The sequence below is a fragment of the Sebastes fasciatus genome, chromosome 10 (assembly GCF_043250625.1).
Source record: "Sebastes fasciatus isolate fSebFas1 chromosome 10, fSebFas1.pri, whole genome shotgun sequence".
NCBI lineage: Eukaryota > Metazoa > Chordata > Actinopteri > Perciformes > Sebastidae > Sebastes > Sebastes fasciatus.
Genome location: NC_133804.1, coordinates 11945230 through 11964541, shown reverse-complemented (window position 1 = coordinate 11964541; position 19312 = coordinate 11945230). Strand labels below are relative to the sequence as shown.

General features: G+C 45.7%; 1 protein-coding gene across 6 annotated transcripts in view; it reads right to left on the bottom strand.

The window, feature by feature from the left end:
• Window positions 1-19312, bottom strand: part of LOC141775122 (transcription factor COE1-like) — a 70237-nt gene that overhangs the window by 16615 nt on the left and 34310 nt on the right. For all 6 annotated transcript variants that reach the window (XM_074648173.1, XM_074648170.1, XM_074648172.1 and 3 more), the window contains exons 7-10: window positions 9572-9653; window positions 8395-8536; window positions 5943-6073; window positions 4263-4389 (exon numbers count right to left, since the gene is read on the bottom strand). In XM_074648173.1, coding sequence (XP_074504274.1) covers window positions 4263-4389; window positions 5943-6073; window positions 8395-8536; window positions 9572-9653 — 482 coding nt within the window. The remainder of the gene's footprint in view (window positions 1-4262; window positions 4390-5942; window positions 6074-8394; window positions 8537-9571; window positions 9654-19312) is intronic.

The window sequence follows — 19312 nt, the reverse complement described above, 5'->3', positions numbered from 1 at the left end:
GCACGGATCCTCGCTGGGAGAATGCAAATCCTGAAAATCTGGAGGGAAAACGTGCGCGCTTGAATTAAGATATAAGAAAAACAGAAGAAATCATTCCCCTAGGTGAACGCCGCTCATTTCGGCGGGGTATAAAATAATCTTCGTTCGAAATTCATTTACATCATCATCATGGACCAGATGCTCCCGTAATAAGAACGGAGCGCGCTAAAGAGGGAAGACAAGCCACATGGTGCAGAAAATTAATCTCAATCTCAAATAGGTGTGAATTTCCTCACTGTTAAGACTGTGTGTGCAATAAACGTGAATGTGTGCAGCTATCTCAGCCGGCCCCCGTCTCCAGCTGGAGAGCAGCCGTTTTAATCAACAGCAGGCCTCCACCCCGAGCTCAATAAAAGACAGCATTCACAAATAGGAGCAAGACGAGTAATTGACCGGCTCGTGGTTGCACCCCGCTTTTATTGCCAGATGACTACATGCTGCATTTGTGTCTGTGATGTGTGAATGTTGTAGGTGTATCACGTGTTTATGAATACATCTGTAGGTCTATGTTAACAACAGATTTTGTCACTGATTCTGCACATTGCACCAACATCAGGATATCCACACATTCAGCATCAGATATATTACTAATCTGAAGTACTGGGGCATAGGGGTGACAATCCCCAGAAGTCCCACGATACGATATTATCACGATGCTTAAGTCACGATACGATCTTATTGCGATTTTAAACATTTTGCGAGTATTGCGATAAGATATATTGCGATCTATTACCTTTTTCAACTGCAAATTATGCAGTTTGTCAACATCTGTTTTATCTAATGAGATACAGTTTTCACTCCGTTCATCTCAGAGTTTTCACTGAGGTCAGAGGTCAAGGGTCCCCTTTGAAAAAAGCTAACGTGACATGCTGGTACCAATGGATTCCTTAGGTTTTCTAGTTTCATATGATGCCAGTATCTTCAATCTACCTTTAATACTGAGCCCGCTACAACCTCTGAAAGACAAAATAGCTGGATTGTTCGTCGTCTGATTGTTAAGAGGTTAATAGTTTATATAATAAAAGATCAATATCAATACAATATTGCCACGCAAAATATCGGGACACTATGCTGTATTGATTATTTCCCACACCCTTAATTGGGCACGATCTGAGCAAAATAATCAATATCTCAATTGTGTGTGATTTCATCACTATGTGGAACTTTAAAGAGCATGTTCATGCTTACAACACTCTTACTGTGTTTCAATCCCGTGTCTGTAGTGTACAGAATGACAGACAACTGACAGTCCTCCCTCTACTCCTAAAACTAATTTGGAGCGCAGAGGCTGGCAGAGAGAGAGAGAGACGGAGAGAGACTTCAGCAGCATCCCCGGCTGGTTTAAATTCTGTTCTTGACTTTTGTCTTTTACCTCACTTTTCCCTGCTCCTCCTCACGGCAACTGAGTGATGTTTCCTACACGCCTAATCTGCACTCAGCGCTGAAAAACTACCCCTAATGTTTGTGCGTGCGTGTGCGCGGATGCGCGTCGGCGCGCATGGTGTCGGCCTTAATGTGAGCCAGCAGAGCCTTTTAATATCAGCAGAGGCTGTAGTGGAAGCACTAAGCAGACAAGGCTGCATACTGAGGAGGGAGGGATTGCCTTTTGAACGACAAGGGTGATTCATCAACTCCCCCAATCTATGGCCAGTATCCCTGTGTCACACACACAAACACACACACACAGGCCCTAGTGGCAGAGAGTATTATCACTCTATATTGCGTGGAGAAAAGAAAAGGGAGAGCATCTCTGATGAATGTTACAAAGACAGCAATCCAGTAAAAGGTGATACACAACCAAACATGGAGATGCATTTATACAGGGGACACGGGGGAAAGGGGGGTGGGCAATGACCTGATAATGAGAGAAAGAGGGAGGGAGAGAGAAAGGGAGATTAGGGAGAGCTCTCAGCCCCAGAGGTGGGTAAGGCAGAGGGCAGAGAGAGGAACAGAAGGGGGATAAGGGGATAAAAAGACAGAGGAAGAGCAGAGAATGAAAAAAAAACATTCTTTTATTCTTATCAGTGGAGAGCTTAATTGCCTTTGATGAGTCTAATTGGAGCTTTCTGAAGACTAATGGCAGAGGAGTCCTCAGAGACGGCAGAGGACACATTACTGTAATAGCTTCTCTCCGAATATCCTCTGCACCAAAAGTCCCCCTATCGTCTCCTCCGTCCTGAACCACGGCTGAAATGTTTCCATTCAGCGCTGGCCGGTTGTGGAGTATCAGTGATCAGGCGGAGGAGGGGCGGAGGAGGGTAAACCTATAGATGGGTTATGTGTGTGTTTGCAAAGTAGCGGTAGCAGCAGTATTGGGTATGTGTTGACTTAATTAGGTCTGTGAGCTGCTCGCTTTCCTCTCCTCAGCTGAAGTTGATTAGCAATGCCAGCTGTCCCCAATGTAATTCAGTGTGTGTGTGTGTGTGTGTGTGTGTGATCGTGTGTGCACATGTAATATATGAGTATATGCATGTCTGTGTGTGTGTGCGCTAGCTGCCAGCTGCCACGCGGCGCTGCCAATCCTCCATGATTAGTACCCACTGGCAACTGGGCTCAAACTGGTGCCAAACAGACCCAGGAGGGCAACATGGCCCATGGTAATCCTCCATCCCTCTCTTTCCCATCCTTCCCCACTCTTCCCTTTTTCTCATCCACCTCCCTCCACTCTCATCAATTGCTTTTTTTTATGCTCCAAATGCTCTGCTCATCCTCCTCGTCGTTCTCCGCTTCTCATTCAAGATACCAAAATGTGAACGGGTTCTTCCTCGCTAGCTAGAAGAACGTCAAATGATAAAAAACGGAGTTGTGGGAGAGGTACAAATATCCACTGAGGGTACAGAGCAGTGGCTGGAGTGAAGTGAAGTGCGTGAAGAGTAGAACTGGGATCTATGCCTCGACACGGTTGACTGTGTCACCGTGAAGGTGCCAGCGCTTGGCAAGCAGCAGCACAGTGTGTGTGTGTGTGTGTTGAGCTCCCACTGGATGACCTCTCGCTACCCCTCACCTGTTGAGATTCTTCTATGTGCCTCCGTGGCGAGCCAAGAGGCGGAGAGAGAGAGAGAGAGAGGATGAATTCATCCAAAGAAGCAAGTTTTGAATAAGTGAATGTGACAAGGGGAAAGAGTGGAGGGCTGGGAAGAGATAGGGCATTTATGCATACGGTTCCCACATGTCTGGCACATTAAAAGGCTGCACACACACACACCTACAGTATATACACACACAGCTCTATGAGTTTGGCAGAGTGCGGGCTGTTGGACAGCTCTGGCATGGCAAAGGCTGCCCACCCATCTGCCCTCTGTCTTAGTAATGCAGTTACTTGTCAATGTGCATGTGTGTGCTCGGAGTACATTCACACAAACAAACACAGGCGGCCTATCGCAGCCTTTCCCGTAAGTACACAAACACGGAGTCATAATTATGACGCATGGACATGGATTCTGTCCATGCACAGTAATTAGGACACACACAAGATGCGGGAAAAAATGCACGGCGGCGATGTGACGCACACGCTCCCTCTCGATTGTGATTTTGTCAAATGTTGGCAATTCCAGCCGGGGCTTACGGCCTAAGTCTATCAGTGGTTGAGATTACAGACAGATTTATGTGATTCACAACCTCCCCGGGGACCTGTGGCCTCGCATTGGTTAATCACCGCTTCACATTCACTCTCCCCGCCGCTCTTTTCACCGCGCGGCTATAACTCTGAGCCGATACGCTCTGATGTAACGCCCGAGCTATTCACCGTCAAAAATCACGCTCCACTCTTCCTTTGTGGATCGCGCCTTCGACAGGGTTAAATCTCAATAATCCCACTAATCAAAAGGTTAAACCGCCTCCTGACCTTCACCTGCTTCATAAAAGAGGGTAAACACTTTTCCTCCTCTGATCAGTCTGCTTTTTTGCACTGAATTATTGAGTCGTGTTATTGAATTTTAAATTGTTTAGCATGCACATTTTTCTCCAGAAACGGTGTCGAGAAATGGCAGCTTATAGACTTTACCAGGTTACTTTTAGCAGATATTGCAAATATATAGTCCTAATAAAACGTGTGTGGTTTTCTTATGTGATTATAGCTTTTATTCACATTACTCTAAAAGGCAAGTTTGTAGAAAATGAGAGAATCGGGAAGAAAATTGTATGAGAAAAGCCGGCAGATAGGTAGACCGAGGATCCATTAGCTCTGGTAATTAGTGTCATTAGTAAGTGTTAGTGCGTAGTACCTGTGTAGATGAAGCGTCCAGGTGTGCCTTTGCAGAACTGTTTGGATTTGTAGGACAGCGTGACCTCCACCACCCCGGGGATGTGTCTGGGTGGAGTTTGCACACGAATGGCATGGGGGGTGATCAGCTATGGAGAGAGAGAGGCAGAGAGGGCAGAAAGATTAATGCAATGAAACTTCATATCTAAACATGCGCTCGGGGGACTGTTCCCCGGCTCGCCTCAGACCTTTCCCTTTGCAGCTTTTGACTTTCTTTCTTTGTATAATCAGCCTGAAAATGATGTGTTAGCGCTAAAGCCCTCAGGTGGCCTCGTAGCCCGAGGCAATGTCACTGCGAGGCTTAGGATGGTTATCAGTGCTGACATGGACTCTGTAAGAGGGGTTCAAAAGCAGTTATATGTTTATGAATAAAACACACCTTCCTCTGCATACATCTATTACACGGTATAAGCAAACGTATAATATGCTTGTCTACTGCTGCTGCCCCTGTCTCTGTGTCTGTCAGCTGAGGCTGTCTAGCTGCCGTTAGCCACATTAAAGCGCCACTATGTCTTAAACAGGCTCACTTAGTGTGGTTGATGAGCCTGCGCGCCACGTATGTCTGTGTGTGTGTGTGTGTGTGTGTGTGCGTGTGCGTGTGTGCGTGTGTTTGTGTGTGTGTGTGTGTGTACGCTGAAGGGTCTTTGAAGGAAAACGGTAACAAGACAAAACACAGATGAGACCTCACTGAGTGCTCGTTTTCTACACGCTATAGTCAACTAGCACTCAAAGCTAGCAGCGCTCAAAAGCTATCAATGCCTCTGCCAGCAGCTATGGTGTGTGTGTGCATGTGTGTGTGCATGTGTGTGTGTGTGTTGATATAACTGTCCCTTTCATTGCTCACTTAGCTACGCTTTCATTCCACCATTGTCTGGCCTCCACTCACCTCTCAGCGAGATAATATAGGAGCTTTTTATAGAATTATTCCTTTACTAAAGAGAAAGCTGTTTAGCTGCGCCGCTCACTGACCTTCAATTTCACACATACACTACATTTACATTTTAGTCATGTGGCAGATGCTCCTTACAAAGAGATTCATACAGTACGGTGTGCACATATTCCAAGACGGCTAAGGTACTAATGTAATAAAAGACAGGAAGGGAGCTGAGAAGAGATATGACAGAAATAAGAGCCGCTACAGAGAGAAATGAGAACGTGGGCTGCTCAGATAGTGAAATATTTTTGATATGCGTTTACAGTAAGGCTGCAATTAATGATCGTTGTCATTATTAATTAATGTATTTATTATTTTTTCAGTCGCCTGACCTCAAATGGATTCAATTTACATAGATGTGAAACACAGAAAAGAGGAAAATCTTTACATTTGAGGGGCTAAAACCAGCTAATGTTTGGCATTTTTACCTGAAATTACTTTCAAGTACTATTCTGTTGATCAACTCTTAATTGACTAATCAATTTAGCTCTAGTTTACAGCAGTGGTTCCAAACCCGGGGGTCAAACCCCCCCTAGGGATCCCAAGATACTGTATATTTGATGGAGGGACAAGATGGTCAAAGCAATAAGGAAGAGTCACAAACAGAGATTGCGTTGTTGGCAACCATTGATTGGTTTGTCGTAGAAAGGCCTCTATTTCATATTTTGTGGTCAGGATGCACACACAGACACACCGATGATGACTAACCTCACTCCAGACCAGCATGGTTCCAAAGATGACTTGCAGGCCGTCAAAGAAGTTGTCCCCGATGATGATGACGGTAGCGCCCCCTGTGGTCCAGCCTTCACTGGGGCTGATGGCTTTGATGCTGGGGGTCGCTGAAAGAGTCACACACAAAATAGATTAGATGCTAACTAACCTAATGACAGCCCATAAAGGTCTTTGCTATTGGCATAATGTACAGTCCCCTCTTCTTCTTCCCATCTATTTCCCCTCACACACATACACACACATCACCTCTCTCCTCTCTCCCAGGGGTCGGGGGCGAGCGAGGAATACTAATCAGAGTGATTATACGCACCCCGTTATTAAACATCACCCCTGCCCTGTGTGTGAGGGCAGCGGCGGTGCGCTTGTTTTATGACACGTGGCAAAGCGTGCAGGCGTGTAAATGTCAGGTGTGCTGAGTGTCTGATCAAAGGCCACGCGACCGGGGAGCGGAGCAGAGCCAACAGTGGCTCTGCCCTCTGAATACGCCGCCTTCATTAACCAAACACTTAGCTGTTGCTCAGCTGTCTGTTTCATACGTCTATGGTAGCTACTGTATCTGCAGCCACCGAGCACGTGACCACACGGGGGTCATTTCAGCTCCCATGCGTGGATATTTGTAATGCGTTTTGTAAGCTTTCAATGTTTTCTCTTAAAACATATTCTTATCGGACAAAGTACATGGAATAACAACAATAAACCGCATTTTCAATAACTGGTATTCAATGTGCTTTTTGACCTCCTCTGTTGGCATTGTGGACTTTGAGATTACTGGTTGTGATTGAAGAAAAGAACAGCATTGGGAAAATACATGTTTATACAAGCTAAATCTCCTCTCCTTAACAGATATGCAGCTTGTCAGACATGCTGTAATTCTGTAAAGCGGCATAATCCACTTTAGACTGGGCTGACTTTTTTTCCCCTGCAGCCTAGCCTTTGCTCTTTGCCTGACTCCCTGTTCTGTTGATCCTCCCCGACAAGCTGGAGTGATATTTAGCCCCCCGATACGCCTGCAGAGATCAACGTTCACCGAGCGGCAATCTGTGGCCGTAATCATGGCCTAAGATGCCTCCCTTTCACAGCCGCTGATATTATGTGCGCTCCATGTGCATGTGTGGATGTGTGTGTTTGTGTGTGTGGATTAACCAGATGGTGGAACGTGAATCCATGTGATAGGATTATACTTTGGGGTGTTCCTCGGTGCCATCTGTTCAACTCCATGCACTGCTCATCTATTACCGCCTGAAATGGGCCCCCAAAGTTGTGTGTCCTGCACACAAACTCGACACACGCTAGAAACAAAAAGAAACCGCTGCCTTCCTTCTGATCATTTCATCTTTTCTTTATGCTATAATGCACTTTTAGCCCTTCCTCTCATCGCGCCATCATCTCCACCCCTCTGTCTGGTTCTTTCACTCCTGTTGTTCCTCCCAACCGCTGTCATCAGGATAGTAAAAAATCGGAGGAAATTCCCAAACAAATCTCTCTGACACAGGGAACATCTGTGCGTGCTCTCCTTTCTGTGTAACATCCAAGTCTCGCTGACGTCTCCAATATGTCTCGTCTTTGTGAACTTTTCAAATCGTCTGCGAGACCAGTCGCGGGGACAAGTGGTCCACCTAAACCTCTGGAGGATGGTCATTAGAACGACTAAACCATAACATTCAATCTTAATGCAATCTACTGTCGGCCATCATGTAAATCCCTTTTTAGTTTTTTGTCATTATCATCCCTGAGGTTGACTTTCCTCAAAGAAGAAAAAAAAATATGTTTCTCTTATTCAATGTCTGGGAAATCGAAATGAGAAAATAACTGGATTAGGGACTTGGGAATCAGTGCGGGCTCCTAAATCATGTGCACATGTCATTATGAAGTATTAAAGGTTTGGGTCTGACTGTGCATGCGGGGGTGTGTATGTGTGTGCTTTTTTATGTGTGTGTGTATGGGTAAAACCTGAGGGATGGGGAGTGATGGAGGGCTGGAGGATAAAAGCAGGTCTCCGAGGAAATAAAGCCAGTGTTGGCTTTAAGCAGAACAGACCTCATAAGACACATAGTGCTTATGCGAGGCAGAGTAGAAGGCCCAGAGGCAGAGACCTGAGGGGAGCAAGCCACAAGGGAGAGACGAGAGACTCACTAGCTACCACTCTCTCCTCTCTTAGCTCGAGTTAGAAACCCTACAAGGGAGGAAAGTGAGAATCCGGGAGGAAGCCGGAGAGAGATAAGAAAGACAGCAAGAGAGCAGGTTTTGAGAGGGATAGAGCGCAGACAGAAGAGGGGTTTGAGTGCGGAGCCAGACGGGGGGGAAGGGGGTGAGAGAGGGAGGGAGGGACGGAGGGAGGGGAGTGGAGTTGAACAGAAAGAGAGAAAGTGAGGAAGACAAAGAAAGCTTGGTGAGAGAGCCTGGGTGTTTTGTTCCTGCTTTTTCATACCGTGTTCCAGGTAGGACGGTGTTCCTTCCGAGGGGTCCAGTCTTCGAGCTCGGCGCCCGTGTTTGGAGTTGTTGTGCACAAACATGTTGTCGGAGACGGCCAGGACGTGACCCTCCACGCTCACCGTAGTCGACACGACCACCTGAAACAGGGAGAGACAGATGGAAACCATTAAAGTACAATAAGCCTCACTTTGATATATACACCTGCAAATTATATACAGTATGTAGTAGTGTGTGTGTGTGTGTGTGTGTGTGTTGGGCATTATGAATTCTGTAAAACCTTATGTGGATTGCAGACTTTTATTTTGAAGGGAACACATTAACACCTCCAATGTTATATTTTATATTTTTTTCCCAAGCCTCCTAAAGGGTTGTTAATATAGTTTTAAGGGAGTAAATATTTTCTGATGTAGCATTAGTACCCAGGAAATAAAGTTTTACTTGTTTTATTTTACAAATTTTACCATATGTGTTGCATTTTGGCAAGTTTTTGTTCTGGACTAACTCTGTTTACTTTTGGTGTTTTTGCTATACAAGTGACGTTCAGCTATTTTAAACTTGCAATAACAGATTTTTGGCTAAAACTTACATATTATCGCCTTATAAATTTACTCATCCAGGAGACAGAGAGCAAGCAGAGACCGTGCATTTCGAGTTGTGTTTCTGGCCACCCGGTGAATGTAAATCCAATATTCATTCACCTCTTTGGTCTCCACTCACTCCTGAGGGGGAATATCTGGCTCTTTAGCTGCTAAATGCTCCACTATGTTTGCCTGCTAGCTGCCAACTTCGGCTGTTTGGTGCTGGGCAGGTAGCGTACAGTGGGCTTCTTAGAGCCTTCTCACTGAAAACAGCTGCCTGCTGCAGAGAGAGAGCAGTGAGAGTGAACCAAAATAGTAAAGTTGCGGGCCAGAAAATAAACGGAATGTTGATCTTATTATTTGATGAGAATTTTATTTGTCATTTTGTAATGTTAGAGCATAATATGCTCTCTTTTCTCTCTGGATTCATCCCTGGGAAAGCACAGAGAGCATTTATGTGAGATAGAGACCCTGTAAATGCTTTGTGCTGGGAGGTTATGCTGTTGCCATGTCTGGTGCTTTGCAAAAAAACACACATGAAAGACAGTCCCAAGAAATGTCTTCTATACAACACACACTGCGGTTGCATCTCACCTGAAAACGCCTCATGTCTCGAGGGTTCCCTGCGTTCTTCAGGCAGTTCTGGTTACACTTCAGGAAGAACTTGAGGAAGAACCTGCATATGCAGAGAAAGAGAGAAACAAATGAGTTAGTAAAAGAGCGACTGTCTGTCACTGAAAGTACAGCATGAGCTACTTCAATAAAACACAAGGTACAAATAAAACTAATAAAACAGCAGTGGCAGACAAGGCTCATACGCCGTCCCACCCTCATCCATCAGTTGTTTATGACAAAGGGAGTTTTCAATGTAAAAACAGCTCCAGGATATTGAGTAAGATGCTACCTTGTATATCCATCTCCGAGCTGCTGTCACAGCTTGCCATAAACTCACCGGGGCAGACGCAGCCCCGGTCGTTCCCCCCCCCCCCCCCCCAGCTGCAGAGAGAGCTGTGTGACGGAGGTTTTGCTGTAGCTACTATGCAGCACAGTGTTGCCATTCCTGCCTCTCTCAATCTCAGTGTGAGAGACCACATCAACAGCACCTGCCATGCATTATTAATAGGCTGAGATGGCAAGTATGGCTACCCACATCAATACTTAATGAGGGAGGGAGGGAGGGTCGGAGGAGTAAAGGGGGGAGTGAGTGTGTGTGGGGGGGGGGAGCACCGGAGGCCTGAAAAGCAGAAAAAGGGGACGGCTGACAATTTATTCCCTAGCCCCACCCCGAGGCTTGAAGCCTGACAACTTCTTCTTTAACTGAAACTACAGTACTGTACATCTCTCCACCACTCTCCCTTCTGCATTGTCTGTCTCTCTGAAAAGAAAAAAAAAAACACTATATCAAATGAACCGCGAAAATAAACAGCGCCGTGTACAAATAAACAGGAACCCTCAAAAGGGGGAAAATAAAACTACAACATTTCCCGGTCCCCTCCTCCTCCTCCTCCTCCTCCCTTTGAGGTAGCTCAAAGAAGTGCTGACAGCTGAAACTGCTTACAATACAGATCTCCACCAGCCAGAGAGAGAATCACTCCTTTGCTCAGCTTTTCTTTCATATGTCTTATTTTCTACCCTCTGTTCATTTGTTATGGCTAGGATTCTGCACTGGGCAGCGCGTTTTGGAGCCAACTGCCTTAGATATAATCATGCACGAGGAAACGCATCACACACACACACACACATAGAGACATGTCAAGAGACACACAGTAAGCAGCGGCGTGACTTGGACAATTGCTTCATCTAGAAGAGAGAAGAAAAAGCGAAAAACAAGAGAGCAAAGAAGATAAATGGACAAACCGGAGTTCTGTCTCATTTCAAGGGCCAGTGTACTGCTGTGCGCATTACAGGCATCTGATGTAACACAAGAACTCGTGAATTTATCCATGACAACTTTTAAATGCATGACAGCTGGTTAGTGGTAGACGCTCAACTTCAAGTGAGGAAGAAAAAGCCTCTTATGATGTGAATAACAAACTGTCTTTCTCTGCCGCGCTCTTTTTTTCCCCCTCCTGCTTTGTTTGTGTTCTGATTTACGATCTCGCTGGCGCAAGAGGCTAAATCTGAATGAGAAGGGGGGAGAGGAAAAAAGGAGGGAGGGAGGGAGGGAAGTAGAAAGCGAGAGGATAAAATGATAGAAAGATAGACAGACGGACGAGGTGGAGAGTACGTGAAATCCGAAAGGAGAGACAGACCACCCTCCTGTATATTTTAGAAGCTGTAGGCCAATATCTCAATAATTCATGAAGCAGAGAGATGGAGGTTTTTTTTTCCCTTCACAGTGACTCTTAGACCCCACAGGCTGAGGGTCTTCCAACTTTCTTATCTCCTCGAGGTCAGAGAGCAGCCTCGCAGACAGCTGTGGACCACATCCACTTGTCCAACATACTCCACCTTCCTCACTGCACCTCCTGTTTAATTCATTGTCTCCGCTCTTTTCCCCCCAACTGTCCTCCTCCTGCTCCTCTGAGGTATTCATGATAGACGGATGATGGATAAGTGGGGAGAGGAAAGTTAGGGTCACCGGAGTCAGAGGTGACCAAATCAGGGGGTTAAATATTAGAGTTTGGATGGGAGAGAGGAGGAGGAGGAAAAACTGTGCTGAGATATCGAGTGCCAAAAGGAGACGGTAAGAGAAAGTCAGCATGCCTCGTTCGCTTAGCCATATGTCAGCGTGTCCCCTCGATCTCCTGCACGAGTGGATCATCTGATTCATTATTTACATGACTTAAGGTGTCTGGAGTCAGCCGCACGGAAACATTACAAAACTGCAGCATGTTGATTCCTCGGTGCTCTATCTCATCTCCCTGGGAGCCGGGGGACTGGAATCACCGCTGCACACATTTACATGGATCAACAGAGTGTGGGTGTGCGGCAGGGGGATGTGGGGGGGTGGATAAAGAGCGGTGCGTGTTGATATGCAATAGCGGAGAGATTACCATACGGATTTATAGATAATCTGATTGACAGCTGACCAGTAAATATGGACAGATAGCTTACGATAGCCCGTAATTCTCTCATTTGCTCCGTCTCTTTCTTCGCTTTTGAATCAATGAAAAGATGCATTCAATGATTCACAATTGTTGCTCTGTTATTCATGTTGACTTTGACAACCAATAACATTATTAACAACTTTAGGAGCAACGGAAGTCAGACAGCGGCTGGCAGTACCACGGTTTTGCACTCTGTGGCTCACGTTACGCAGTTTCACAAGCATGTCCGAGAACTATAGAAGCCTTCAGGTAACGTAAAAACGTGAACTCGCTAGAGCCAGTGTTTGGTTTGTCCGTTCTGGGCTACTGTAGAAAAAATGGTGGAGCAACATGACGGACTCTGTGAAGAGGACCCGCTCTCTATGTAGATATGAAGGGCTCATTTTAAGTTAACGAAAACACGATTAGTTTCAGGTGATTATACACTAATGAAAACGTATATATTCCATTTCTGCTAATAGATCCCCAGAATGCTAAACACTGGCCCTTTAACTAACTATTTCTACGTGTCTGCTCACTAACTAGTTTTCATATAATCTTAATGGCAACACAACTGACTCAAATTGGTGTGAGGTGTGGCAGTCAGCTGTAGCTCACTGGTTATTGTGACAAAAAAATTTACTTAAGATCTGCATCACACCAATTTGTAATCCTATTTGGATGTTTGTTTTCCTCCTCAACACAAAGTATAGGCCTAATACAATAATATATGTATATATTTATACACTTTTTAGCTACAATACAATCTTTCCATATACCCCCCGACAATTGCTTTACACGATGGTGCACATATTCAATTCAATCCAGCCTTTAATGAAGAAAATAGTAAATAAAATCAGAAATGATTGTTGTTGCCAAAGTAATATTTCATCAATTCCTATCATGAAACAATACCCATATGATCATTGCCATATCAACCATTGGGGACACCGAGGTTAGATGGGTGTATCCTCTGGAGATTTGGGGATTTTAACAACCTTAGGAGCAAATGTATTTATTCTACAATAACACACTAATTATACGTGTTGTTTTGTTCTTAAGGCTGATTTTGGTATTCTTTAGACCTAATATCTTTAAATTTGACTTTTTCTTTTAGCAATGTGGACATGTGGAAAGGAGAGATGTATAGATTGACTATACTATACATGAACATATTGTCTCCTGCATGCATTCTTGCTTTGGTTATTGCCCCCTCTACCTTGTTTGCATTTGAGCCTCTCGCTGGTTTCAAGCTGTTTTACTGTGCAGACTCCACAGCTACAAATATTACCACTGCAAATTGCTGCGCCGGCTGGATTAAATGAAATAAAACCATTTTGCTCATACGTAATTACCCCCAAATCCAGGAACGGCTGTGGAAGTGAATTTGTGTAAATAACTGCTTGGCCTCTTGAAGCCTCATGGCATAAATTTGTAACGGCGAAAAAAAACACAACGAACGAATAAACACATGCAGCCGGTCGCTGTTGTAATTTAATGATCTCACACTTTCATCATATCATAACGGGCATTATTTGTCACTTTTGAGCAATTAAACACAAAATCACCCTCTGCCCATAAAAAACAAAACAAGGAAAGCAATTATAACACAACTTTTAAGTAATCCCTGTAGCATCTAAATATTATTACGGTGGTGATAAAGATTGTCTAAGCGATTAGCTAACAGCACGGAAGCCTCCGAGGGACAATTCCGTTATATTTTCTAATAATTTTCCTACATTAGCAACAAATGAGGCAAAGAGTTGTTTTCCTTGTCAAATTTTACACGGATAACTTTTGAACTATGCGGTTTTATCTTCCCTCAGTAGTTCTAGTTTATTCATCTGTTCAGCCTTTTGTTACACACTGTGCTGTACATCTTTGTGCCTCATTTCTTTATTCTTTGCCCCTCCTCTCTGTGTTTTGCTCTGACGCCGATGCGCTGTAAAAATGGCTGTGGGTGATGCCATAACTCAGCCCTCTCCTCTCCCTCTCCCTCCATCCATCTCTGCCGCGCAGATCATCTCCAGAAGAAAAGCACTGTGTCTGCCTCCTAATATGCTTCATGAGGTGTGTAATTCACTGTGCTCCGGAGGGGAGCCATTTGTCTCGGGGGTTAACTAAGTGACACAACAGCACTTCCCCATGCCTGTTACCACCGTGGGACATGTTGAACTAATCTAGGCAGGTAGAGGAACGGGGGATCCGGCACTTCAGCAATCAAGCATTAAGATTTGTTCAGGAAATCGATCCTAATGAAGTCAGAGGCGAGTTCAGATTAAGTGTAAATATTTGTAAGCAAATGTAATGTTACAGCAGGGGAGAAAAAAAAGTGACAAATAGGCGACCAAACTTGAAGTGAAGTCTGGCGCTCTCAGAGAACCAAATATCTTCCTCAACTCCTGTTTTGTGTATTTTCTTTTCCTCCCCTTGTGTTTCACTTCTCGTATTCTTGCTCTCTTCTCTGCAACTCTTTTCTTTCTTCCGCTCTTTCCGCTATGCATCACTGACACTTCAGCCGAGAGCCTGACTGGCTTGTTTTCGTGGTGACCTGTCTCCCTGCCTGCAGTATATGTTTAAGCGTGGAGGCACACACATACACACACTAATTTAGGGAGATTTATGAGGGGGGCCTTGCACCAGGAGCCATGCAGGCTGACCCCAGGGGTGTAGGGGGGCACTGGGTGGAGGAGGGGGGCCTGGCTCCACATGGGGGGACATTAATAATCCAGAACCAGGTCTGTCTCTGGGCCTGGCCCTGGGCCTCGGACTCCAGGCTCTAGTGGCCCAGTTTACTGGGAGAGAAACATCCAGTTCAACATGACTAATATCAGATAGATACAAAGATTGACTTTAAAAGACAAAACATGAAAGAAAATATGGAGAAACATACAGAAACATGGAGGTAGACAGACAAAGAGAGACCGTCACACACACACAGACACACACAGACACACACACACACACACACACACACACACACACACACACACACACACACACACACACACACACACACACACACACACACACACACACACACACACACACACACACACACACACACACACACACACACACACACACACACACACACACACACACACTTCGCTCCATTCCTTTGGAGTGCTACTCCTCAAAGTAACGGCGGGCACCTCTATATTGCCCTCATGTCTATCTTAAGTGTCATGATTTATTCAAATAGAACATCTCACTGCGTTGAAAAATTCATTTCCAGCTCGCTCCGTGCATCGTCCCCATCCTCCTCCTCGTCTGTATCTGCTCATGTCATGTCAGCTGAATTTGCCCCGTTGTTAAATATTTCTTAGAACAAATGGACCCTGGAGGAGGGAGACGGTGGGTCAGGGAGGATCGGCGCTGCGTCTTCGCCGCTAAGGGAGAAGCCCCGCTTGGGAGAGAGATCGCTCCTCGCTGCTTCCCCCCCCTGGAGCCAGGAGCTCCGGTCCCAGCTTGGGGACAGAAGTCCCAGAGACACTTAACCAATTGTGTTTCATCCATTTCATCCGAAAAGGATCATTCAAAATTCAACTGAGGAATCGTGCGGGGAGCATTGAAAGACAGGCAATGAGATCTCGGCTGTTTGTAGGAGAAAGCAGTGCTGGGTTGGTTCAGCAACTTGTAGCCTGATAACATCGCTACCTGTGGCCTGGATTTACACCAGAGCACCGGGGGTAAAAAATGCAACCAAATAAACATCTCTGCATGAGTGTGTGTATGTGTGTGTGTATCAAAGCCATGATGAATAAGAGGCTGTCTGGGTGATGGACAAGCTTGGCAGGCGGTGCTGATTGAAACACTTCCTCTGTCGGGGCCTGGCCCATTAATCTGATGGAGACAGAGACAAAGAGAGGGAGGGAGAGAGAAAAGCTCCAGGCCCCCAGACCACAAGAGTAATGAAGGGTCCTGGTCCCTCTCACCTCAACGCTGTCCTGCCATGCTGGGACACGCTGCTACCCTGTCCAGCCCGAGCCCTGCCCTCGTGGGACTGACCAGTGAATAATGGCCCTGTCATCAGCCTGGGTAGACGCCGCCGCACAGCCGAAGGCTGTGTGTGACCGCGCGTGTGTGTGACCGCGTGCTTATATACTCGCCTGCGTGCCTCCCCGCGCAGTCATTTACCCTAACCGTTCCCCTCTCTACTGACTGATATTCATATTGAATAGTGTTGATTTAAGCACATGTTAAACTTAATGCATAATGCATCGACTATATATAGCTTGATAAAGAGCATTGTGTCAACCCGGGACCGGCCCCATACATTGTGGGGATGAATGTGCCGCTTGCAAAAGTTCTTTCTTTTTGTTCCATTTAAGCACCGTATTAAATCATAACTATGACTGTGACTGCGCGCAGGCTCAAGGTTATGTTTCTAAATGCAGCAGGATCAGAAATCAGAAACTTAATTAGTGTGCCGTGTTTGTTCTCGGGTGAAAAGTTGTTCCCTCCGATGGGTCTTGAGGGAGGAATATGCTAGCAGAGAGAGTGGGAGAGACCGAGAAAATGGGAGTGTGTGTGCGACGGAGGGAGATTGATACTGAACAGAGGCGTATGGCTTGGCTGGTGTGTGTGAGCGTGTGTGTGTGCGTGCGGACACGTGCACGTGTGTGTTTTGGCCTTGCATCCCTCTGTGTTTATCAAACATATTACAGCTCCTTCTAGATTCCTCACCTGCACACCCCCAGCCTGCTACATATGGCCCACCAATCACAAAATAAGGAATCATGCATATATTAGCATAGCTAATGGCCTACCCTCTCCATTTAATATGCAAATTTCCTGAAACATTACTGAATGCCGTCTGTTCTAAATGAATAAATTTGAATCGCAATTAGAATAATCCTTTATAATTAATGAAAACTGTCAATTTTGGTTCATAAGTAATTTGATTAAAGTGGTGATGGGACACTTATGAAGTTCATCGGGCTGTGAGGGGTGCGAACACACACTCGCTCGCACGCATTGCATGCAAACACACACACAAGCTGCGTGACAACCAACAGCAGGTCCGAGGCTGCATTATTGATGAAGATGATTAATAAACTTATGAAAGTGGTTGTCACACATGCCAGACCCTTTTTTTTTTTTTTTTTTAACCCAACACAACTTCTTTCCACTCCTTCACCGCCGTGGAGAAACAACAGATCAATCACGCCTTTCTGCCACCTGACAGAGAGGGAAAAGTGAGGGAGTGATTGAAAAGGTTCCCTGGCCTCTTGGTGCTGTGTCAGTGGCCTGTCTGTCCGGTGGGAGACACTGATGGACTGTCGAGGCAGACGCAGCGCCGCACACACACACACATGCCAAGTCATTACTGAGGGGGTTGAAACATTTCCCTGTTGTTTCTCGCAGTGGGACGGTTTTATCAGTGTATAATAACACGTTACGAGGAGCATACAGTTGAAGAAGAGTGCGGCCAGTCTGTAACCGTTCATCAACATCCCCTTCTTCACCATTATCTCTCTCATGCTGTGCTATGCTGCCACTGGAGCGTATAATGGCGTCACTTAAATTAGAGTCACTCAACTGTGGGGAAATTGTTGCAATGTGCGCTGCATGTGTATCCCTTCCCCTCGTACGATATGTATACGAACGTTAGCACGCTGGTGTTTGCGCGTCGTCAGCTCGAACACGAGTGTGTGTAGCCTACGCGAGTGTGTTTGCATGGCTTCAACCCAATAATAATGGTCCAGATAGTGTAGAGCCTCGCAGACTAATTAGCCATATCACTGAGAAAATAGCAGCCTGCTAATTAATGGGTATTATGGCATTTCAGAAGTCACTGCTCTAATTGGGAGGGAACTGAGCCTCGCATTTCCATACTGCAGTAATACCGGCTTTATCCGCCCGTCTATCTGTCGGTCTGTCTGTCTGCCTACTTGGCATGCTTGCTTTTAAATACAATCCTCCACACGGGGGAAAATAATTATCCTGCACACGCTCACACAGTAACGCACAGGATGTATACGTACATACATACACTGCCAATACCACATAAAGAGAACTACTTTAACCACATAAAGGGGGGTAAAAAATCACCACACGAAACATCTTTGTAACCTCTGACCCATTATCTTATATATTTATTCTGATTAAATATCTTTATATTGCTTTTGAGAGAAAAAAGCACCTAATGCAAGTGAATTGGTGAGTAATATAATCCAGCTGAATAATTCTCTGCATCATTTTGTGTTTGTGTGTCTCAGAAAACCAGCGCTCTCTGATACACATGCATATCCCCTATAGATTCCTCTTAACCCTATCAGACGGTGGGACAATCAAAATAGATTTGCATTCAAATGCCACATGCTCGGTATCAAATATCAAATCAAGCCCGAGTCACTGAGACAGACAGACCTCCACCTCCCCTCCAGCACCTCCTCCCTCCTTTCTCCTCCCAGGGTCCCAGGGACTCCCATTCTCCCCCGGACGAGCTCTATCGAGGAGTGACAGGCTGTGGCCACGGCGTGATTGACAGCCTGTTGATGCTTCTCTTTCCACCACACACACACACACACACACACACACACACACACTCCCCGTTCGCCTCCACCACCCTCCCCGTGCTCGTGCACTGGTCTGGGTGTCTGTGATAGCCCCTGGGCTAGTGCCCCGCAGGCTGCACAGCACCATACATACAAATCACAGTGTGTCAGCCTTGTGAATGGGCCCATTTTGACTTTGTCCTTGTAAAGTCAGGCCCCCCTTGAAGCGGGGCTGCATCTGCATCCTGCCTCTTTTTTTTTTTTTTTTTACTTTCCCTCTCACTCTTATATGCACTCAGAGGCAGATGAACGATGAAACTCACACAAAGGGACAAGTAGTGGGAGCGTGCACGCACATACACACACACACACACACACACACACACACAGAAACAGGAAAAAAATGGCAGATTTAAATACGGTGCTAATGGGCAGCACCTCACAGGAGCAGGGTATAAATACATCAACAACAACACACACACATATATAGTTCCACACACACCATAACGGGCCAAGACCCGGGGCCTAATCTCACACACTCAGCTAGTACACCTGGTTAATGTTAAGAGGGCAGTTATAGTCAATTACATTCCCATATAACGCATAAACCTCCACCCCGCCTGTGCCGGGTAGAGTAATTGAAAACAGGCGCACAACGCACCGGGGTCCAGACAAAAAGTCAACTTCCCACCCCTGACTTTCCCATTCACTACATTAGCTGTCTTCCTATTTCATATGCTGGAGTCCTGGGGGCAAATGTAAGGGGGAAGGAAGGGGTGGGTTGCCATTTGGATATAAGGCAG